Raw genomic sequence first — 20,967 nt, forward strand, 5'->3', positions numbered from 1 at the left:
CAAGAATCATTATGACCCAGCGTGAATAAATGAGATAGATGTCGCGTCGGATAGTAGAAAAATACGTTTTAGGTATCTCGCGGCAATGTCATTTATGCGGGTAAAACCATGATGCAAAATTAATGCAACGCCTAAAAATTGTTTGATTGGCGTAACCCGACCTACCCCTAAAATTAGACCCGACCCTAGACTTTTTTATTGGCAAAAAGGGGGGAAATGAATTAATGAAAACTTTAATTTAAAAAAGAACAAAAAGAGAACCAAGGCTTTTATCAAACGCAATTTACAGCTTTAAAATTGCATTTGTAACTTTTTATCACAAAGAATGTCCTTGAATATACTAAAAAAAAACATTTTTTTAATGTTACAATTTTTTAGGCCTAAATGATACCTCAATCACATGTAACAGTTTGTATCCTTCACAATTTTAAAATAAATAGAACAAACTGTGACATCATTTGTAAAGAGTGAGTTTATTGCATACACGGAATAGTGTTTTTGGCGTAGAATAAATGAAAACGTTTTTTAAACAAGCTTTAAGGAAGAAGAGAATGATTATTCATCAAGACAAAGCAAAACGCAAAGAAGGGGGAATAATACATCATGGTATGTATTCTGAAAATGTATTCTGAAATGTGATATTGTATTTTTACTCCCATATATCTGGTATTCAACGTATACCGCTGATTCACACTTTTCCGACATCTTTCTTATTTTCGCCGAGTCACATATGTCTACCCTTGCTGAGAGGTCACTGTTCAATATGACACAACTGATCATCTGTCAAGCCAGTTTACTCTTACAGCTTCTTATACACGGTCTATGCTTTATATACTGACCTATACCACATGTAGTCACTAGGATCTCATGTCAGTACACCTTATTTAAACCCTGTAGGTTTCTACATGCATAAATTGAACTTTGAGTGTGCCTGGTACAAAAACTCATACTCCACAACATGATGTCAATATTTAGTTTTGGTTGTTAAATAGAGGTCATTGAAATACGCCACAGGAAATCCGACCATTATTATATTCGGCCATTATATGCAATGGATCCAATATGCAAGCATAGGTGACAATATCTACCAGCGAAAGCAGAGTGCAGCATCCATAAATGTACCAAACCATAGATGACCAAACCATGCCAAACGACAGGTAAGGGAAATCATAATAATTAAGAAATACACTTTAAAACTAATATATATATTTATTTATACCGCGGTTTCGTAAGTTGTTTCTTAAAGTTAATATGAATAGGCCTACGTGTTACATCTGTACATGCAGTGTATACTTCCAACTTCCAAGCAAACACAAAATGCTTTCGACATCATTGGCAAAAGGTTAGGGTCACACCATTTGATTCTCAGGGGGTGGGCATGGGAGTTTGGGTCAGGCGGAATTTTTTTTTTCGCCTCCGAAGAGCAGCAATTTTTTTTTCGCCGCAGTGAGGCAATTTTTTTTTTCCGTCTTTCTATTGGGCGAAGGGTTTTTTTTCAAAAACTCCCATTCCCCCCTGAAATCTAATGGTGCGCCCCTTAGAAATGGTTGCCAGAAAACGTTTAAATGCCATTTCATTTCTTTTCATTTTATTTAAAAAAAGCATCGTGGCCGTAAGGCCAAATTGAGCAATTTTTACATTAAAATACATCAAAATATTACAAAATTACATATACAAATTATATAAACATCAAATTTAAATTCAAATAATACAAGATAAAGGCTGAAAAATATTGCACATATTAAAGCATAAATGGTTATTGTCGCATAAACATCAGCATGCAGGTGTGAGTCTGGTGTGGGTGGAAAAAGGGCACACAGGTGAAGGGAGCATGAGTGCATGCACACACCCCCTGCATACTCACCCCCACATAGCTAATTCATACAACAGCCTCACCGCACATATCACTGAGCTCAAAGATACTCCAAAAATGTTCATTTTTATACGTAGGCTTTTTATGCTTCAGTTTGTGTTTGACAATGTTTTCCCTTTAAGTGAATAATTTAATCAAAAAGAAGTATCTTTAAGTTTAAGCTTTTGCTGATTTAGGTGTCACACATTCAAAAACAAAAATGAATGCTGCAGCTTATTAATGTCTTTCGATAATGAATAGGCCTTCCTTCATGTGAGACGGCTTCCAAGCATCGTTCTTCTCTGTTGTTGGGCAAGCTGGTTCCCCGCATGCTGCAAGATTTGCTGCAAAGTCCTTTAAGGTGGTTTTGCCTCATACTTGTCCAAGTTGAATCTTGATAACGGCCACCCATATAAATGATTTTTGATCCATTCAAAGAACGACCACTGAAAAAAGTGTATTGGGATCCATCATAAAAGATTTAACCAAAAATCAATGAACACAAGATTTATTATGTAAGATACAGTAATCGTTCCTTCCTAATAAATTTAATTCAATGAAAACTTGTTAAATTTACACATGCTAATGCATACAAAAAGCCAAATAAGACCTTAAAATAAAATTTCATAAATGGCTATATGATTTCTCACTGAACCAAAAAACATGTTTGAAATGTGTAAAAATTCCTTTTTGATTAATTTTTGATTACTAAGTGGAAGAGGTCTAAAACCAAAAGTGATGCAAGTAGTGCAACATTTTTGGCCGAAATTTTATAAATGGTTGTATTTCTCAGTGAAGATGACAGAAGATAACAACAAACCCCCGTTTACCTTGCATAACTAATCAGTCTATGTTCCAAACTTTAAAACAAGAGCATTGATCAAACTGTTTTTGGATTATACCAAAATGTCTTGGGGGCTTACTTTTTTGGAACCAATTATGATACCATGGTTCTATTTATTCGATCATGAAATGATGAAGGCTGAACTTGCCGCAAAAACATTATGTTTAGGAAAATAGCGAATACGTGTACTATCGGTTCTCGCTTTATATCATCAGTGATTAAAAACATGGAAGGCCCGGATAGAAGGACACTTTCTGAAAGGGATAATTTAAATATTTTGTGAACACTGTAATAAATAACATTATGTTAGAATATTTGCAGTAAGTAATCATAAAATGTTTTTAAAGGTTATGAAAACGTTTTATACCCTTTATATACCCTTTATATAACCCGACATTTAAACGTTGTCTGGCAACCTTTTCTACCCCTTTTGCGAATGATGTCGAAAAAGTTTTGTGTTTGCTGGGTATTGTATATATCCCGGGGGGGGGGGGTTCTTCCTGGTTGAAGGTATACGGGGAGGTGCCACGGTTTTGGGGTACCTTTTCAGCGATTTTGGTATATCAATAGGTGGGTTTTCAGTGAAGACCAATGCGCCCAATTGGGCGCATTTTGGAAAAAGTGCACATAAAGCGCCCAATAATTGCAAATTTGGGTGCTTTTTGGGTGCTTTTTCTTGAAAATTGGTATACTGATGGGTAGCAAAAACAGCTAAAAGTAGGTATAGAGAAAGTCAGCATCCGAAAGTCTGCGTGGCACACCCCGTACAAAATTGTTCGAAGAACCCCCCGGGGTATATATATTGAATAATTTATATTATAATCGTATACATTTAAGGCCATTATAGATTTTTAGTGGATGAAGAATATTCGATGCAATGTGTCTTCATTATTATCTTTCCAGTAATGTTCATAAAATAATATAACTTGTAACGAATGTTTGTTGACGTGATATCGGTAATTGCGGGTTCGAACCCTGGCGGTGCCGGTGCCTAGCACGCTCTCGTGGAAAACTTGAAATTCCCCTGGACAAGGAACTCACTGCTAATTTGTCTCGTTATCCTGAATTGTTGTTTAATGGTTTATGGAATGATGTGGGGCCGTAGTGGTCAGCGACAACCTGTAAAGCGTTTTTCTTTTTTAATAATATACTGATCTGTGTGAGTGTTTTTCCGGTGAACTTTTGCCGCCAGAAAATCAGTAAGACTGATGATGCGTTCAGGTTCAAGTCCAGTTGATTAGAATAGCAGAGGCTCCAGAAGATTTAAAATATTGGGGACCCAATGGCGCCTGGCCAAAAGTGTTAACGGGGAGGTAATTGTATATACTCCATAGTCCATAGCCATCAAAATTACTGGGGACGCCCCGGTACCGGATCCACTGATTATAAACATCTCAAAAAAAAGTAACTACCCCCACCTTAAATAATGGCCATTATTCAAAAAGGGGTTATTGTATAACAAATTTGTAAAATGCGTTGGAAGCAGAATTTATTTCTGCGTATTTTGACACCTCATTTGATACGATAGCCCAGAAACAATAAAACACTGGTCAATTTAATGTAATGAGTTTCAGATTTGAAAGTTGCACTTACATACAAATTTTTACATTACAAAATCACTCAGATATCATTACACAGATTTCTTTCCATTACACTGAATGCAAAATCAATAAAATTTACTACAATTTTCAAATCTTGGGCTATATTGATTTAAATGTACGCTGTGGCGTCAATATTTAGTCAATTGCTACAAATGAGGTGTCACAATGTGCAGAAATAAATTCTACCTCCAACGCATTTTACAGATTTGTAATATAATCACCCGTTTTTTAATAATGGTCATTATTTAAGGGGGGTTAGTTACTTTTTTTGAGATGTTTAGTTCAAATAATACTGTTTATTACCTGGATGAATGATAATCTTCACAAACGTATGTAAATAAACAATATGTTAATAAATAATGTTATCATTTTCCCCGACTATTCCAGAAACCCATGGCAGAAGAATGGCAAGGAAGAATGTTGTGTACATGTTTCTTCTTGGTTGGACTATCGTAAGCTTGGGGTTGTTTACATACCATTTAAGCAAACACACAAACATGCGTGTGGGTGCGCATAGTGATCATCAGGAAAACTTCCAGTTATCATCAGTTTTTGAATATAAAAGGTATTTCAGCGTTTTGAATCTAAAGAAAGTAAATAATCATATAGGTCTTGAGTAACAAAACAACTACGGAACAAGCAAAACACGTTGGCGAGCTACATGTTAAAAGCCCATTCAGTGATTTGCTCATCTGGACGATCATAAAAATCATCAAAATTTTGATTTTTGTACCTTTCCAGCCGAAAGCCATGTATTTAAGACAAAATAAGACATTTACATGTGAATATGTAATTTATATACTGACAGTATATAAATTAGCTACATGTATTTGAATGGGTCTTCAACTTCATCGATGAATCTGTTTATCTTCGTTTTTTGCCAAATATTTAATTTCAAAATTACCAAGTGACAATTTGAATGACTTATCCTTCACTTTTAAACAATTTATAAACAATTTTAATTTTTTACACTTGAGCTGGGATCACTGAATGGGTCTTTAATACTCTCCTCATTATGTTTTTGAGAACTGTAAAAAATGCATTAGAAATAATATATGACCATTGTCTTTTGAGCGGCAGATAGTATAAATGGATTAAAATTGCCTGAAGATTTTGCACGATTTTGCAGATTTGATGAAACATTGAGATTTACTAGTCCTATAGATAGCTAGATCGGATGTTTGAATATTTTTGCTCGCGTATTTCTTAGAGAAGCTTACCAACACCAAATATGGTGTCGTAGAAATTTAGTTTGCTTTTTTCATAAACACTTTCCTCTATACATTCTCTACAAAGTTTGCTAATTTGCATCATACCCAGTAAACACATACCCAGTAAATACCTGTTATTTTCTTTCAGAACTGCAGATGATGTAACAAATATACGTAAAGGTAATTGAAAAATTAACCAACTGAAACAAATTTAATCTGACTTTCAACACAAAATACAACTCACTTTTTTGTCGATAAGCATGATAAGTGACACACATCTTCCGTATTCCTATGACGTTTAGACTTCCCCGTAGTCCACTTGCACTAAGACAAGTGTGTATGTGGATGGAGAATTTTTGATACCTCAAATCAAATTAACTGACTTTTTATATATTTTGTGACCACATCCGTGAGAATTCAACAGATTATGACTGTACGTGACTGGTTTTTATTTAAAATTTATCTCCGAGTACAATTAATAGATTTTCCACATCCGATCTTTTCAGTAAACGTACTATCTCTCAGGCTGTCTACAGCCTGTCTCAAAAAAAAATTGTGCAAGTGACAATTAGAAAATACCGTTGTGACATGATGTTACATCAACGTCACGGGCGCAGTATTGGCTCTCAAAAGCCGTTTGTTCTGTTCAATTTGCTTGTATTCATCTCGAGATGTTTTATTAACAAACAAAAGGGTAATATCACAATTGTGCCAGGGAAGAGGGCTGTACATGTAAATCAATGATTAGCTGATGTTATGCGTCTAATGTACTTCCCGGCTTCGGGGCTCGTACATAAGACGCAACAACATCAGCGCGTATGCATTATTTCTCTCCCAACAAGTAATACGCATTCATTAACCTATCTTGAGTGACAAAGAGAACAAAATCATTGACATGCACATGTAGTTAATTTTACAGCATAATGTGACATAGTTATTTATCTGTTGATCTGTTAAAAGTCGAAAAAGAGAATCATTATACCTGTATCATGATAAAACAGTAAAAACAATTTGTATTGTTGTGTAATTGATGCATTGTTTTGATTTCACGAAAGAACTCTTGATAAACTTGATACTATCATTGATTTACATGTACAGCCCTGCACTCTTCCCTAGTAAAATTGGCACAATTGTGATTTTACCCTTTCGTTGTTAACTAAGCATATCTCGAGATTAAAACAAGCAAGTTAAACAGAACAAACGGCATTTGAGAGCTAAGACTACGCCCTTGACGTTGATGTAAGTATCGGGTCACAAAGATATTTTCTTATTGCCAAAGAGGGCGCTTTTCACTTGCACAACTTTTTTCTTATAACCCAAGCCGTATTACGTTGGCTGCGATTAGCTGATTTAAAGTTGTCGTCAATTGTTGAGATTATTCAGTGTGTGAACAAGAATCTGGATAAATAACGGATTAATAATTGCGACAACAAAGGAATAATGTGATGCTTTCAAATCTAACTTGTGGTGTTGTGTCGCTACAGTTAAACTCTCACTGGATTCCTTTTATGATTGACAGCTCAGAATTGAATAATAAAAAAAGACCTAATGAGTGCAGATGTAAATACATGATAATACCTAAAACAATTACACTTGAAGACCACTAACCTAGTTCTGTTATTCTTTTTCTTGCAGCCTCAGTTGTTGGACATGTTGTTAGCAAACCACACGTACAACGCTCACCCGTTCCTAATATTCAACAAAGTTGTCAAAACTCTACTACTCTTCCAAATGAAGATAAAAAGGGAACAAATGCAGGATTAAATAAAAAGAGTAAATCCAAACAAACAAACAATTACGTGGGCAAAATCAAAAACGAAACGAGGACAGTCTCCAATGACGCGAAGATAGCCCATGTTAATACACGGAAAAGCACAAAGAAAAGTGCAAAACAAGTCGTAATAAACAGTTTTAGTAAGAGAATAAGAGAGAATATTCAACAAAGGATGTTAAAATATAAACGCAGGTCTAATGAGAAACGGAGGCCATTGCCAAGGGCAGATGAGAGATTAAGGACGCAAAATGTGTACAAACATGATTTACAGTACCTGAAATATATGGTGAGTGTTTACAAGACAGTATAGAAAGTAACACTTATAACTTAACACTAACACCAATAAACACCACAAAATACCACGAAGATTACCTCTGCACATGCATGAATCCCACGTAATGCCATGACACAATCAACCTAAGTGCTATATGGACACGGCCGAACCAGCGAGACCACTATGGCAACAGGTCCGAATCCCGGTAGTACCAAGTGACTTCTTTTACGGTGTCTGATCTCCGCCAAATGCCCCCTTTTATTATTAATTCCCCGATTTTTACTTACCCCCCCACCTTTTTACAAATTTCCCCTTTTAATTTCCCTGTTTGCAAATAGTTCCCCTTTTTTGTAAATAGTTCCCCCTTTTATTTTTACCCATTTTGTAAATAGTTCCCCTTTTAACAAATAATTCCCCGTTTTAAATTTCCCCTTTTTACTTTCACCCGTTTTGTAAATATCCCCTTTTACTTTCACCGTTTTGTAAATATCCCCCTTTTACTTTCACCCGTTTTGTAAATATCCCCTTTTACTTTCACCGTTTTGTAAATATCCCCCTTTTTACTTTCACTCGTTTTGTAAATATCCCCCTTTTTACTTTCACCCGTTTTGTAAATATCCCCCTTTTTACTTTCACCCGTTTTGTAAATATCCCCCTTTTTACTTTCACCCGTTTGTAAATATCCCCCTTCCGAAGTTACTTTCACCCGTTTTGTAAATATCCCCCTTTTACTTTCACCCGTTTTGTAAATATCCCCTTTTACTTTCACCCGTTTTGTAAATATCCCCTTTTACTTTCACCCGTTTTGTAAATATCCCCTTTTTACTTTCACCCGTTTTGTAAATATCCCCCTTTTTACTTTCACCCGTTTTGTAAATATCCCCCTTTTTACTTTCACCCGTTTTGTAAATATCCTCCTTTTTACTTTCGAGCTAAATAAAATGAATAAAATGATACTTATTGTGTAATTTATGAATTCTATAGGATATAGATCTACATTTAAGAAAAATCATAATCTGAATTATATCATGCAACTAAATATAGACCCAGGAAAAGGCCAGGAGTTTGGAATTCGAATCAATTCGATTGGCTTATTAATCGTTATTATTTTGGACTTGTCTCGACTTTAAAAAAAGACTAGGCTTAATTGCTACTTAATTCTCCATCTAACATAATAGGGCCTACTAATTCTTTTTTGGATTTTTGAGGCGTGCACCACTGACCGAAGTCCCTGGTTCATTTGTCTGGTCAATTGAATATACGCCATAGAGCCTTTGATTAGAAAGCACATTTTTATTGTTAACGGAATTGTTGACAAACAAAGAATAGCGAAAATTACTCGGAACTGGCTTAAAAATAAAGTTGCATAAAATCACACAGCCACACTTATAATAAATATGCAATGCCCATTTTGTCCAGGCCCGTTTTATAAATGGATGCTTTTATTGTCATTTCACTGTTAAGGCCGCTTGTTTTAAACTTTGGTGCTAACTTTAAAAAAAACCTTTTGAATAATATAGCACAAACAATTCTTATTATCTAGGCTTCTGTAACAATGGCAGCCAGTTGTTTGTTGTCTCTGACATATCCCTGTTTATAGACAAGTTCTTCACAGACTTTCAAACATCATTGCTATGAATTTGACCAGCATAAATATTTATGCATGCCAGTTTCACCCGTTTAACATTCTGAACATCATTTGGTTTATCAATCATATCGGATTTGCTCTTTGTACAGGCCCTCTATAAACGTGCATAAAAGTTGACGGATCTCTAACCCATTGAATTTAGCGGCGCTTGCACAACAGGCTATAAATCTACCTACGTTGGTATCCAAATTCATATAGAACGCCTTTCCATAATGGATGTAGCGAAATGAGCTGTAGTGAGTGCACGGTACTCTCCAGGTCCAGGCTTACTGGTAAAGCCTACGCACGGAAAACGGGGAGTACCAAACAAAAAGGGGAGTATTAAAAACAAAAAGGGAGTATTATTTAAAAAGGGATAAACTATTTAAAATGGGAACCTATTTGTGAAAAGCGGGAGGAAAGTTAAAAGGGAAAAAATAAAAAGGGGGAACTATTTACAAAATGGGTAAAAAAAAGGGGGGGGAATTCGAAAACGGGGAAACTATTTGAAAAGGGGGAAACTATTTGAAAAAGGGGGAAACTATATGAAAAGGGGAAAGTTGAAAAGGGGGAAACTATTTGAAAAGGGGGAAAGTCGAAAAGGGAGAAACTATTTGAAAAGGGGCAAGTCGAAAGGGGAAACTATTTGAAAAGGAGAAAGTCGAAAGGGGAAACTATTTGAAAAGGGGAAAGTCGAAAAGGGGAAACTATGAAAAGGGGTAAGTCGACAAGGGGAAACTATTTGAAAAGGGGAAAGTCGAAAGGGGGAACTATTTGAAAAGTGGGAAAGTCGAAAAGGGGAAACTATGTGAAAAGGGGTAAGTCGACAAGGGGAAACTATTTGAAAAGGGGGAAAGTCGAAAAGGGGGAACTATTTGAATGAAAAGTGGGAAAGTCGAAAAGGGGGAACTATTTGAAAAGGGGAAAGTCGAAAGGGGGAAATATTTGAAAAGGGGTAAGTCGAAAAGGGTGAACTATTTGAAAAGGGGGAAAGTCGAAAAGGGGAACTATTTGAAAAGGGGGAAAGTCGAAAAGGGGGAACTATTTGAAAAGGGGAAAGTCGAAAAGGGGAACTATTTGAAAAGGGGGGAAAGTCGAAAAGGGGAACTATTTGAAAAGGGGGAAAGTCGAAAAGGGGAACTATTTGAAAAGGGGAAAGTCGAAAAGGGGAACTATTTGAAAAGGGGGAAAGTCGAAAAGGGGAACTATTTGAAAAGGGGAAAGTCGAAAAGGGGGAACTATTTGAAAAGGGGAAAGTCGAAAAGGGGAACTATTTGAAAAGGGGGAAACTATTTGAAAAGGGGAAAGTTAAACGGGGAAATATTAGAAAAAGGGAGAAAGCATTTCGCAAAAAGGGGGAAAACTTAAAATTTGGGGAGATGAATTATAAAAGGGGGAGTTTGGCGGAGATCAGACACCGTATTCTTTGGTCATCTTCTCACCTTTTTCGTTTCTTCTTTAACCCTCCGATAGCGAAAACAGGGTTTCAGTGTTATGGTTAATAAATACCTACCTAACACGTTGGGAGTGAATTTGTACAAAATAATGCACACGTACTGAGATGTTGATGTGTCTATAACCTTTAACATGCATTTCATATGTTGATCACTATTGCATATTCTGTCCTAGAAAATCAACAAATATGGAATAGAAGATCTTTGACCTTGGCTGTGAAGTAACACGTGGTAATTTAATTGAAATTGTACATATCAATACATCGCATATCTACCAGGAAGGCGCCGGCTAATATAATTTGGATCCATATGTCTAGAGCTGTGTCTCCTCGTGGATTCGCATATAAAACCTGTAATATTCATCGTATCAATTTGAAATTATAAAACAATCCAGAAGTTATCTCCCACAGTAAAGGGTAGGGCACACATAATACATGCATACATGTGCACATACATTGGCTGACCTTGTGATTTCCTGGTCCGGTCCGAACAGACCACATGGGGGAGATAATGCGATTAACCCATTGCAGGTGAGGTAGTCATTGTCCTATAGGAGGGTATACATATGCAATATCATCATGTGCCATATTGGGTTATTCTAGTTGGAATCCATACACCAGGACAAAACATTAATCTTCCACACAAGGAGTGTGCATATTAAGTGGGGTTACCTGAATGAGGTGACTCCATTTAAAATTTACACCCCTGTGTGGAAAATTAAGGTCACGTCTTCCATAAAAGGTGTATGGATTTCAATCGAAACAGCCCATATTTTTTATCCGACATCAATTTCATGCGATGCAGTCCAGCTTCTTGCATATGACAATGTGACGTTATTTTCTTTTTCTTTTTTTAGAAATGCCCCACCACACTAAGACACAAAATGTCGAGGAGACCGGCGCTTAAAGGAAAATATGTTAAAGATGTCCCTATATTACTAACACGTGAGCATGTCACAGACTCTGAGTATAACCGGCTGAAGGTATTTCGAGATATGATGGGATGGAAGGGGAGCAAATTTGAAGGTAAATAAATTTCATTTGTTCATGTATCAGCGACTAAAGTAAATAGCTTGCAGAACATGGTCAAGGTGGCTGTCTAGTCACATAAATGCAACGGGGAAAGTGTCGGAAGTTACGAAAAGAGTTAAGAAAATGTAATCACAGATGAGTGTAAAATCAGCCATTTTAGTGACTATCAGGAAACACATTGTTTTGTACACAGTTTTTGGAACAAACTATAAAAAATGTTACTTGTTCAAACTTATTTTAAATCTTAAAACTCCATCTTAGTGACCATTCTTTGTATTTTTCCGATTCGGACTATAAAAATTATGAATTATTGACCAGAGAATAAGTCTAACTTTGAATCCAACATGACTTTTCCTTACTTTGTCTGTTGGTTCGATTCTCAAATTGAGAATTATGAAGAAGAACGTCGACGCGCTGTGCACTTGGACAATGTGTTATAACCCTAGTTTCGTCGAACTCAGGTGCAATGGGGAGCTGCTACAAAGTGTACGGGGATTCTCAAAAATAGGTTCCGAGTGGTTGCGTTGCAACATATATTGTGATACCCCACCTTATTCTATTATTTATATTGATGTTATATCAGTGGAATCAACTTATTGTTGATTGCTGAGATCTCTTTGAAGAGCAAGTCTTATTTTCTTACATGTCTCTTTTTTATTTGATTATCTTTTCAGTTATTTTAAAAACCATGGATTTATTGAAAACGTCCAGGAATCAATATTTATTTGATGATAGACTTGTTAATGACAAGGTTGTTAATGGAAATTGTATACGCTGCGCAGTAGTTGGGAATGGGGGAATCTTGAATGGATCGAGAATGGGCCGTGAAATCGATTCGCACGACTATGTATTCAGGCAAGTACTTTTATTATTAAGTTTAACAGCATTTGGTAAATGAGAAGGGAAGGTTGAAGTTTTTTAAATTAAAAATGTAACACAACAATAATTATTTTTAATGTTTTTAACTATTGTGTTATTGTATGTTTATACTTGTCGTGTATAATAATTTTAATTGCTGTATTAAAATAAAGCTTGCTGATCAAATTAAAATATTAGTTGTTAATAAAACTAGCATATTCATGCACATACAGGAGAACAGTAGACCACCACACATACCAAATGAAGACCTGAGCGCAAGAAGACCGTAAGTCCACTTGGCCTTTCAACATGTATACACTAAAAGTTACGTATAGTTTCTTAGGGTTTTATAATGTTTAATACATGTTCCAGGGTGAAAACATCATGAAAGGTTGTGAACGATTTGTTTTGGCCCCTGAACATGTATAAACCATTACGAATATATTCGAAACTATACGCAACTTTAGTGTATACATGTTGAGGAGCCAAGTGGACTTTCTTGCGCTCAGGTCTTCAAATGAATTGTGATACAGGGCAAACCTGGTAGCAGAATATTTAAATTAATAAATTTATTGTGTAGGCTATATATACATAAAAAGTATACTTACACTTAAAACAAAAGCGATATCTTCGAGACACTAAAAGCCTATTACTAAATTAAGTTTTCAATAATATTCAATTTGATAATTTACGTTTAGTGTTTTAAAATTTCTTTTTAAGTGTTTGTGCGCAGTTTAATATTAAATAATTAGTTTCCCTCTCTTTCTTTCTCCGTTTCGCCATCCGCTTTCTCTTCCCTCTCTGTCTCCCTTCATTCTTCTGTTAAAGTTGCATTAATACTAATTGCTTATACATAAACTGCAGAACTAACGTGGCCATCACAAAAGGACACGAAGATGATGTAGGTAATAAGACTTCGTTTTATTGCTTTGGAATGAAAACTCTCTCTGGTGCCATCTCGGGTATGAAAAATAAAGGCTTCTCGGCGCCTCCATGGAATCCAAAAATACGTTATGTATTTCTACCAGAGGATGATTGGGCTTATCGATACATTTATGCTGCATTGACGCACGGCATCTTACCTAAAGGAAGGAAAGAAAGATATGCTAAAAGGTAATAAAGCAACTAATAAGTAGAATTAATTCATTAATTGCTTGGGATATTGGATCATTGTGTCTTAATTTTCAACGAATGAGGTCTCAATAAGGTAATAAATCAGCTATGTAGAATAACTATCACCGTGATCACACAGTAAAAACCACATCGAGCGAATTGATTGATGTATTGATTGATTGATGCATTGATTGATTGATTGATTGATTGATTGATTGATTGATTGATTGATTGATTGATTGATTGATTGATTGATTAATTGATTAATTGATTGATGACGAATCGTTGTTAGGTATAATGTGATCGAAATACAATTTTATGGTTTTTCTTGATTTTTATATTCTGTTGATATTTTCTGTCTTTACAGGGAACCATTTGTATTTCCAAAACCTCTAGTTCCTGAGGATATTAAAATAATTCATCCAGACTTTTGTAGATATATTGACAACAGGTTAGTGTCACTATACGTTTTCTAAAGATTTCCTTAACGTACAGCATTAATGATGCTCTTTTGATTGCATCTCATAATATTCGTAAACTTCAATTAATGAGCCACCGTCCAGGCAACGTAAGTTACGTAACCAAATTTCGAACTAGGGATTGACTGTTGATGTTCGTAATAAATGAACTGTCCATTAATTAATTAATTAATCAGAATTAATGATACTATTGTATCGGCTACGGTGATTTTTCAAAATAATAAGGCTTGACGAAGCATCGATGGTCAATCGAAATATCGAACAAAGTTGGTTCTATTTTCTTAGAAGGATAAGATGCTGCGAATATGTTCGTATGTGTGTTGGGAGTGAGGGTGGGGGTACGTTCGGGTGTGAAGGGGTGCGAATGTGGTATGGAGGGGAGCTTGTGGGGTGGTTTGGTTTTTTACCATACATGTCATCATGTTAATCAGTTCATTCTCTAAATCTTATCAACAGTTGGCTCAGGTCTCTAAAGCTAAGGAGAGTAGGTCGAGCAACGACTGGGGCCATCATGATATTCCTTGCACTCCACACGTGCGATGAGGTAAAAGTAAATTTAACAAAGAAGATTTACAGTATGATATGATAGTATGCCACTTGTATGTCTATAAAGACATACTGAATCACCATAAGTCCATATCAATTTTACGGTATTTGTTTTTTGTGTATCTAACGTATACGTGTATCCAACGACGGAAAGTTATACTTTTACTAGCTGTTTCCAGAAAAATAATTTCTTTGGTCATTCACGATATCTTAACTAAACGAATTAATCTGCAAGACATTTTTTGTACATTAACAATAATATGTAGCCAGAGGTTTCCAGTGATATAAAAATCTCAACCTTTGTGGAGAAAAGTGGGGGGATGATGCTGTGAATCACGAAATGCCCTTTTAGATGTCTAGATTAACTAAATCAACCAGAGGCAGTTGGCCGATTTGAAATCTGCACAACCTGTCTAGGCGACAAGGGTCATGTCTTTCATAGGGTAGTATATGGCTTTTAATTAGAATAACCCATAGACATTTACGGACATTTCTCATCTTTTATGAACATATCTTTGTATGGACAATTTTCAACTACTCACTCCGATAGATTTTGTTGATCAAGATGTTTTTTTGCAAAACCGATTGATCATTATAAATTATTGTCTTTCTAGACATTTATGAATATTTCTGGACCATAAAAATATTGCTTCTGGCTTTAAAGGAGATTTAATTATTTTTTTGATAACTATGGAAGACTTTAATTTTCGGCATTATATCTAAATGTGTATGTATATACATTTGCAAAACATTACATAATTAAATATTTTTGTCTATACTTCCGCAGGTCAATGCATATGGATTCATGGGTGATCCCAACAAGTTTACATTCCATTACTATGATCAAAACTTTACCAAATCTAATGGCTTAACTCGTGTGTTTTGGCACGACTGGGACAAAGAGAACGCTCTGTGGAAACTTTTGATTAAAGAAGGCATATTTCACATGTATACCAGGAACTAATGAACACTCTTGATTGATGAATGCATATTAATGTATACAAGAGATATCATAGGTGTTAGCGAAAAGGAAGCAAGTACAGAGCTGAACATCACATCTCTCCATAAAAGACTTCAAGTGGCCGCAGCAACAGTCCTCTTCAAAATGCACACTGCTACAAAAGCCATTATGTAGTCAGAAGAGCTACACGCTGCAGCTTGTCCTTGCCTTGTCATGCTCTCACAGTACCAGTTCTAGAACCATATCTACTGGCAAACCCTTCATCCACACTGCAGTTCACGTTTGGTAGCCTATCAGATGGACTAGTCGGAGACATATCTGACAACGGCGCGCCATCTTTCAAGAGCAGAGTGCATAGGCAGCTTATTTCATGTGTCTGATGCTTCACTGTACCCCTTCACTCTTGTTGTTTCTAAATTGTTGTGATACCTGAAGGAGTCATATGGAAAGCGCTATTGAGCTGCTGCAAATGAGTTTGTTGAATGGCATAGAAATATCTTATGCACGGATTTTAAATCTCACTCAAAATAGCCCCTGACAAGATGCATTAAGATAATAACAAGTGATTTAAAAACATATCCTTGCCATTAATGTTCATGTAGTTTCCACAATAATATAAAAAATAATATGATACAGGTTCTACACGATAGGCTTATTCGATTATTCAATGATCGGATAAATCCCTCTACTTGCCGCTAAAACACGTCTATAAAAATGAATAATTATGTTAAACAAATACTTTACAATAATCGGTTTCTCTTCATCCAATGATTAAGAACATTTGCACATGATTCACATCGTGAACTGAATTTGATTCGAAGTGTCTAATGTAAACTTAAAGCCATATTATAACATTTCCATAAGAAAAAGAAATAGAATTGTAATTTTTAGGTTATAAAATGGTAGTTTCCACTGTCAGATATGTGATTCGTATGTCCTCTTTTAATTTGGGCCCACACAGACGAGGCAATGCAAAGAAAATCGCTATTTAATACCAACGCATAATATGTCGGCTCACAAAAATAGCCACTGAGTAAATAACACAATTCTGTAAAGAAATGGTACAGATCACCAGTTTCACTTTGAACTTTGCCCTGAACTTGAACCGTAGCGAATCTTTTGTTCTGGGTTACATGGATGTGATGTAGTATTCTACGAGGCGGAAACCCCAATAAACGCTCCAAATATTATTTATAGTCATTATAGTTTGTATGAAATTGGCAGCCAAACGAGAAAAAAGGAACATCAATTACTACAAGTTGTTGTGTTGTGTGTCGTAAAGCAGGTAACGTTTTCAATATATTACGAAGCTCTCCAAAATAAGCGAATATTTTAGTCAAATTATGGAAGCCAATATGAGGCCAAATACACAAAGCCATAAATTGATTAGACTTGTTCTCTGAAATAGGAATTTTCTACACCTACAACATAGCCTTTATTGCATACACCTTCTGATACGCTAGCGATGCGAGGAAATTTCGCATTTTAATACTAAAATGGGCACAGAATGGGGTTAAGCCTGGTCAAAAACAGACCAAATCGCAAATGTTTGTTAATTTTTGCCTCGGTATTAAGAGCCGGGCGCAATTTACCCCTGCCCCCAGTATGGTTGCCTACATCACTGGCTCTGATGACTTGTGCGGTGCGGGTGATGGAGGGGCATCTCACACATGATGTCAATCTTGCATAAAAAAAAGCGCAGTGATTTCGTATAATCATTTCATGCACCCATCATTGATATCCATCATTGGGCCCAGTATAGTACGGCCCCTACTGGGCACTCTCGCTCCGCACATCCTCCGTTAGACTATGCCATAGTCGAATTTTGATAAATAAAAATATAATATTATTATTATAATCATGATGAACGCATCCTGTTGGACTCAAAATTATACTGATGTTTATAAAAATTAACAGTAAAATGGTCACAAAGAGTTCATAAATTAGTGACAGTAAAAGTATAGTATACGTAGGCCTATGTTATTGAATGCAACATATCTTGCATAAATTATAATGGCTCACTGCAATACTGAACAATTCTGATTTTGGAATCTACCAGTTTATTGATCGCGAAAGCCCGAGTAAAAATCCGACTATGTACATTGGATTTTAAGTAGAACTTTACCCCGGGACATTGTTCTCTAACACAGGCTGTCAATCATACTTGTTTATCAATCCAATTTCACCACAAACACTAAGCAAGGTAGTACAAGACGCGCTAGATGTATGATGAGAGTTTAACTTTCGCGCCAACACAAAACCGCCACAAATACCACAGATAGTTGTGTACGATGTAGTTCATGGTAATGGCACGTGCCCGGAGGATTTAAACCATAACGAGACTTGGGCGACCAATCACAAGCCAGATTCATTTATAGATGCAATACACCATCCAATTTTAGTAGGCCAGAAATCCGAAAATTTCGTCCATAGACAACCGTGTTAAGCAAGTTACCGCAATCGAAAGTAAGTAGTCCACTTGGTAAGCTAGCAAACAGAGGGTGTACGGTGTACGGTGATTGAAAAGATCAGATGTGAAAATCTATCAATTGCACACAAATTAATACAAATCAGAGTTTTAAATGTAATAGCCAGAGTATACAAAATGGGCAAGTGGACTACGGAGAAGTCTTCCCGCATGTTGACAAATGGAAAGTGTTCAGACATTGTATTGGTTATAAACATGGTAAACACTGTGGGCAAAGCGTGGGCTGACGATATACTAGCAGTTCACGAACTATTTCTATATGCATCAGACCCTATGCAAATTACAAGTTTTCATAATTATAAGGGGTAATGAACCTAATGATTTGATATGCACCTGAAAGGGGCCATAAGGAAAGCGCTATTGAGCTGCCCCAAATGAGTTTGTTGACTGGTATAGAAATATATTATGCACGGATTTTAAATTCTCACTGCACGGATTTCTAATCTCACTGCTCAAACGTGCAAGGTAGCAGGTTAAAATAGCCCCTGTCAAGATATATTAAGATAATAACAAGTATTTATTTAAACCACATCCTTGACGTTAATGTTCATATAGTTTTTAATATGTTATAAAAAATAATATGATGCTGGTTCTACTCGATAGGCTTATTCGATAATTCAATGATGAACAATTCACTTTACTTGCCACTAAAACACATCTATAGAAAGAATATGTTAAGGGGGTACTACACCCGATAAATTAGTGTCTATTTTTGCATTTTTCTCAAAAACTAATAACACAGTGGTAACAAAAGTTATGTATATTATAGGGGCAAGGAATCCAATTACTACACTGGAATTTCAGTGACCCAAGACAGGCGGTTTGTTATTTATGATAAGAAATAAGGTACCACTAGGATGTACCTCGTTTCCTATCATATATACTGAACCGCTTTTCTTGAGACACTGACATTTCAGTGTAGTAATTGGATTCCTTGCCCCAATAATATATATAACTTTTGTTACCAGTGTGTTATTATTTTTGAGAAAAATGCAAAAATAGTCACAAATTTACGACAGGGGTGTAGTACCCCTTAAGCAAATACATTACAATAATCTCTTCATCCAATGATTGAAAATATATCGTTTTAATTTGCCCATGATTCATATAGTAGAGTAATTTTGATTTGAAGTGTCTAATGTAACGAAGAGAAGGTATGTACGTAAGCTTAATGTACTATAATAATAAAGGATGTAAAAACTAAAGTAGCTGCTTTATCACAGATATGAGCTTTTAAAGACATAATCTAATTGGTAACTTAAATGGGCACTTTTTAAATAAGACATAACTTGTTGGCAAAGGGTGGGTGGACAACTCAATCAATGATATTTGTACACTTTTTGTAACTACAAACTTCAAACTACAAACTCTACAACAGACAGAGCAGGTCAGTTGATTAGATTATAGTTCGAATAATATACACCTGAATAATACTGTTTATTACCTGGATGAATGATAATCTTCACAAACTTATGTAAATAAACAATAATGTTAATAAATAATGTTATCACTTTCCCCGACTATTCTAGAAATTCATGTCAGAAGAATGGCAAGGAATAATGTTGTGTACATGTTTCTTCTTGGTTGGACTATCGTAAGCTTGGGGTTGTTTACATACCATTTAAGCAAACACACAAACATGCGTGTGGGTGCGCACAGTGATCATCAGGATGATTTTCAGTTATCATCAGTTTCTGAATATAAAAGGTATTTTATCATCTTGAATCTAAAGATCGCCATGAATTAATCATACTACGAAACAAGCAAAACACGTTGGCGAGCTACCTGTACATATTAATGCTCCCCTCGTTATGTTTGGAGAACTATGAAAACGACATTAGAAATAATAAATGAAACATTGCATAATTTGTCCCAGAGCGCATGCGTGATTTGGACAATGGTCTTTTGAGAGGTGGATAGTATTAATGGACTAAAATTGAAGTCCCATCCCACATCAATTTTGCCCAAATTAATGACCCTTAATAAAATCCATAACCCATATGCCCAAAGGTAAATTCCATTCCCTAAAATAGGGTTGTTGTTTTATAAAGTTATTATCGAGGAATGTTTTAAATTCATGCATGGTATATGCACTTTTCAATCTTTGAAGTAGTTAAACCTCCTCCGTGGACAGAGTGAAAAACGGATACATTATCTTCACAGGTTATGAGCCGATTGAAATAATTGTTTCGCTAACGGGTAAAGGCTTCTTTATCAACATTATACTTGATCAACTTTTCTAAAATAGGAGAAAAAGAGGGCGCAATAAGGGGCCTCTTTATTGGGACACCCTGTATTAATCATTACTTCCAACAGATATCTATATACATAATTATAAAATCTGATGTTTCAATAAACTGGCTTGAGTATTTTTGGGAGTAGCCTACGGGTGTATTACAACTTCAGCAATACCAATACCAAATAATGGTGTCGTAGATACAACGTGATTACTATTATTTCATAAACGCTTTTCTCTATACCTTTCCTTCAAAGTTTGCTAATTTGCATTATACATTCATACCTGTTATTTTCTTTCAGGACTGCAGATGGTGACACAAGTACTCAAACAAGTTTATTGTGACTTTCAGCACAAAATCCAACTAACTCTTTTTTTTTAATAAGTGACACACATCTTCATCAGAAGATAAATCGACCAATTCTCTCTTTCTGTGTGTATCAGGTGGCGCTCTGTAGCGCTGCTGTGGTCTTCACAAAAGGTAAGCCATCTCGCTTGATCTGATGTCAAGTATGTTGCACCATGCATTCCTTGGTTAGGAACTATAGCTTCACGTCAGTAATCCAAGATGTTGGTAGACGTCCTCTTCCTTGTCGGAACCCCCAGCAAAATTTGTTT

At 35.8% G+C, this 20,967-nt stretch overlaps 1 protein-coding gene and 1 long non-coding RNA gene across 2 annotated transcripts; both read left to right on the top strand.

Annotated features, from left to right (window-relative positions):
- Window positions 1-844: 844 nt before the first annotated feature.
- LOC140160087 (alpha-N-acetylgalactosaminide alpha-2,6-sialyltransferase 2-like) lies at window positions 845-15,771 on the top strand. The gene is made up of 10 exons (XM_072183359.1): window positions 845-1,157; window positions 4,685-4,862; window positions 5,657-5,688; window positions 7,144-7,568; window positions 11,494-11,662; window positions 12,343-12,523; window positions 13,391-13,639; window positions 14,007-14,090; window positions 14,575-14,662; window positions 15,452-15,771. The coding sequence occupies exons 1-10, from the start codon at window positions 1,133-1,135 to the stop codon at window positions 15,626-15,628; spliced, it is 1,608 nt and encodes a 535-aa protein (XP_072039460.1). The 5' UTR covers window positions 845-1,132; the 3' UTR covers window positions 15,629-15,771.
- A 9-nt stretch (window positions 15,772-15,780) lies between these two features.
- LOC140161021 (uncharacterized) lies at window positions 15,781-20,674 on the top strand. Its single transcript, XR_011860062.1, has 3 exons — window positions 15,781-16,910; window positions 19,643-19,820; window positions 20,652-20,674. It is a non-coding gene; the product is annotated as an uncharacterized lncRNA (long non-coding RNA).
- The last annotated feature ends 293 nt before the right edge of the window (window positions 20,675-20,967 follow it).

This window comes from Amphiura filiformis, chromosome 9 (assembly GCF_039555335.1).
Source record: "Amphiura filiformis chromosome 9, Afil_fr2py, whole genome shotgun sequence".
NCBI lineage: Eukaryota > Metazoa > Echinodermata > Ophiuroidea > Amphilepidida > Amphiuridae > Amphiura > Amphiura filiformis.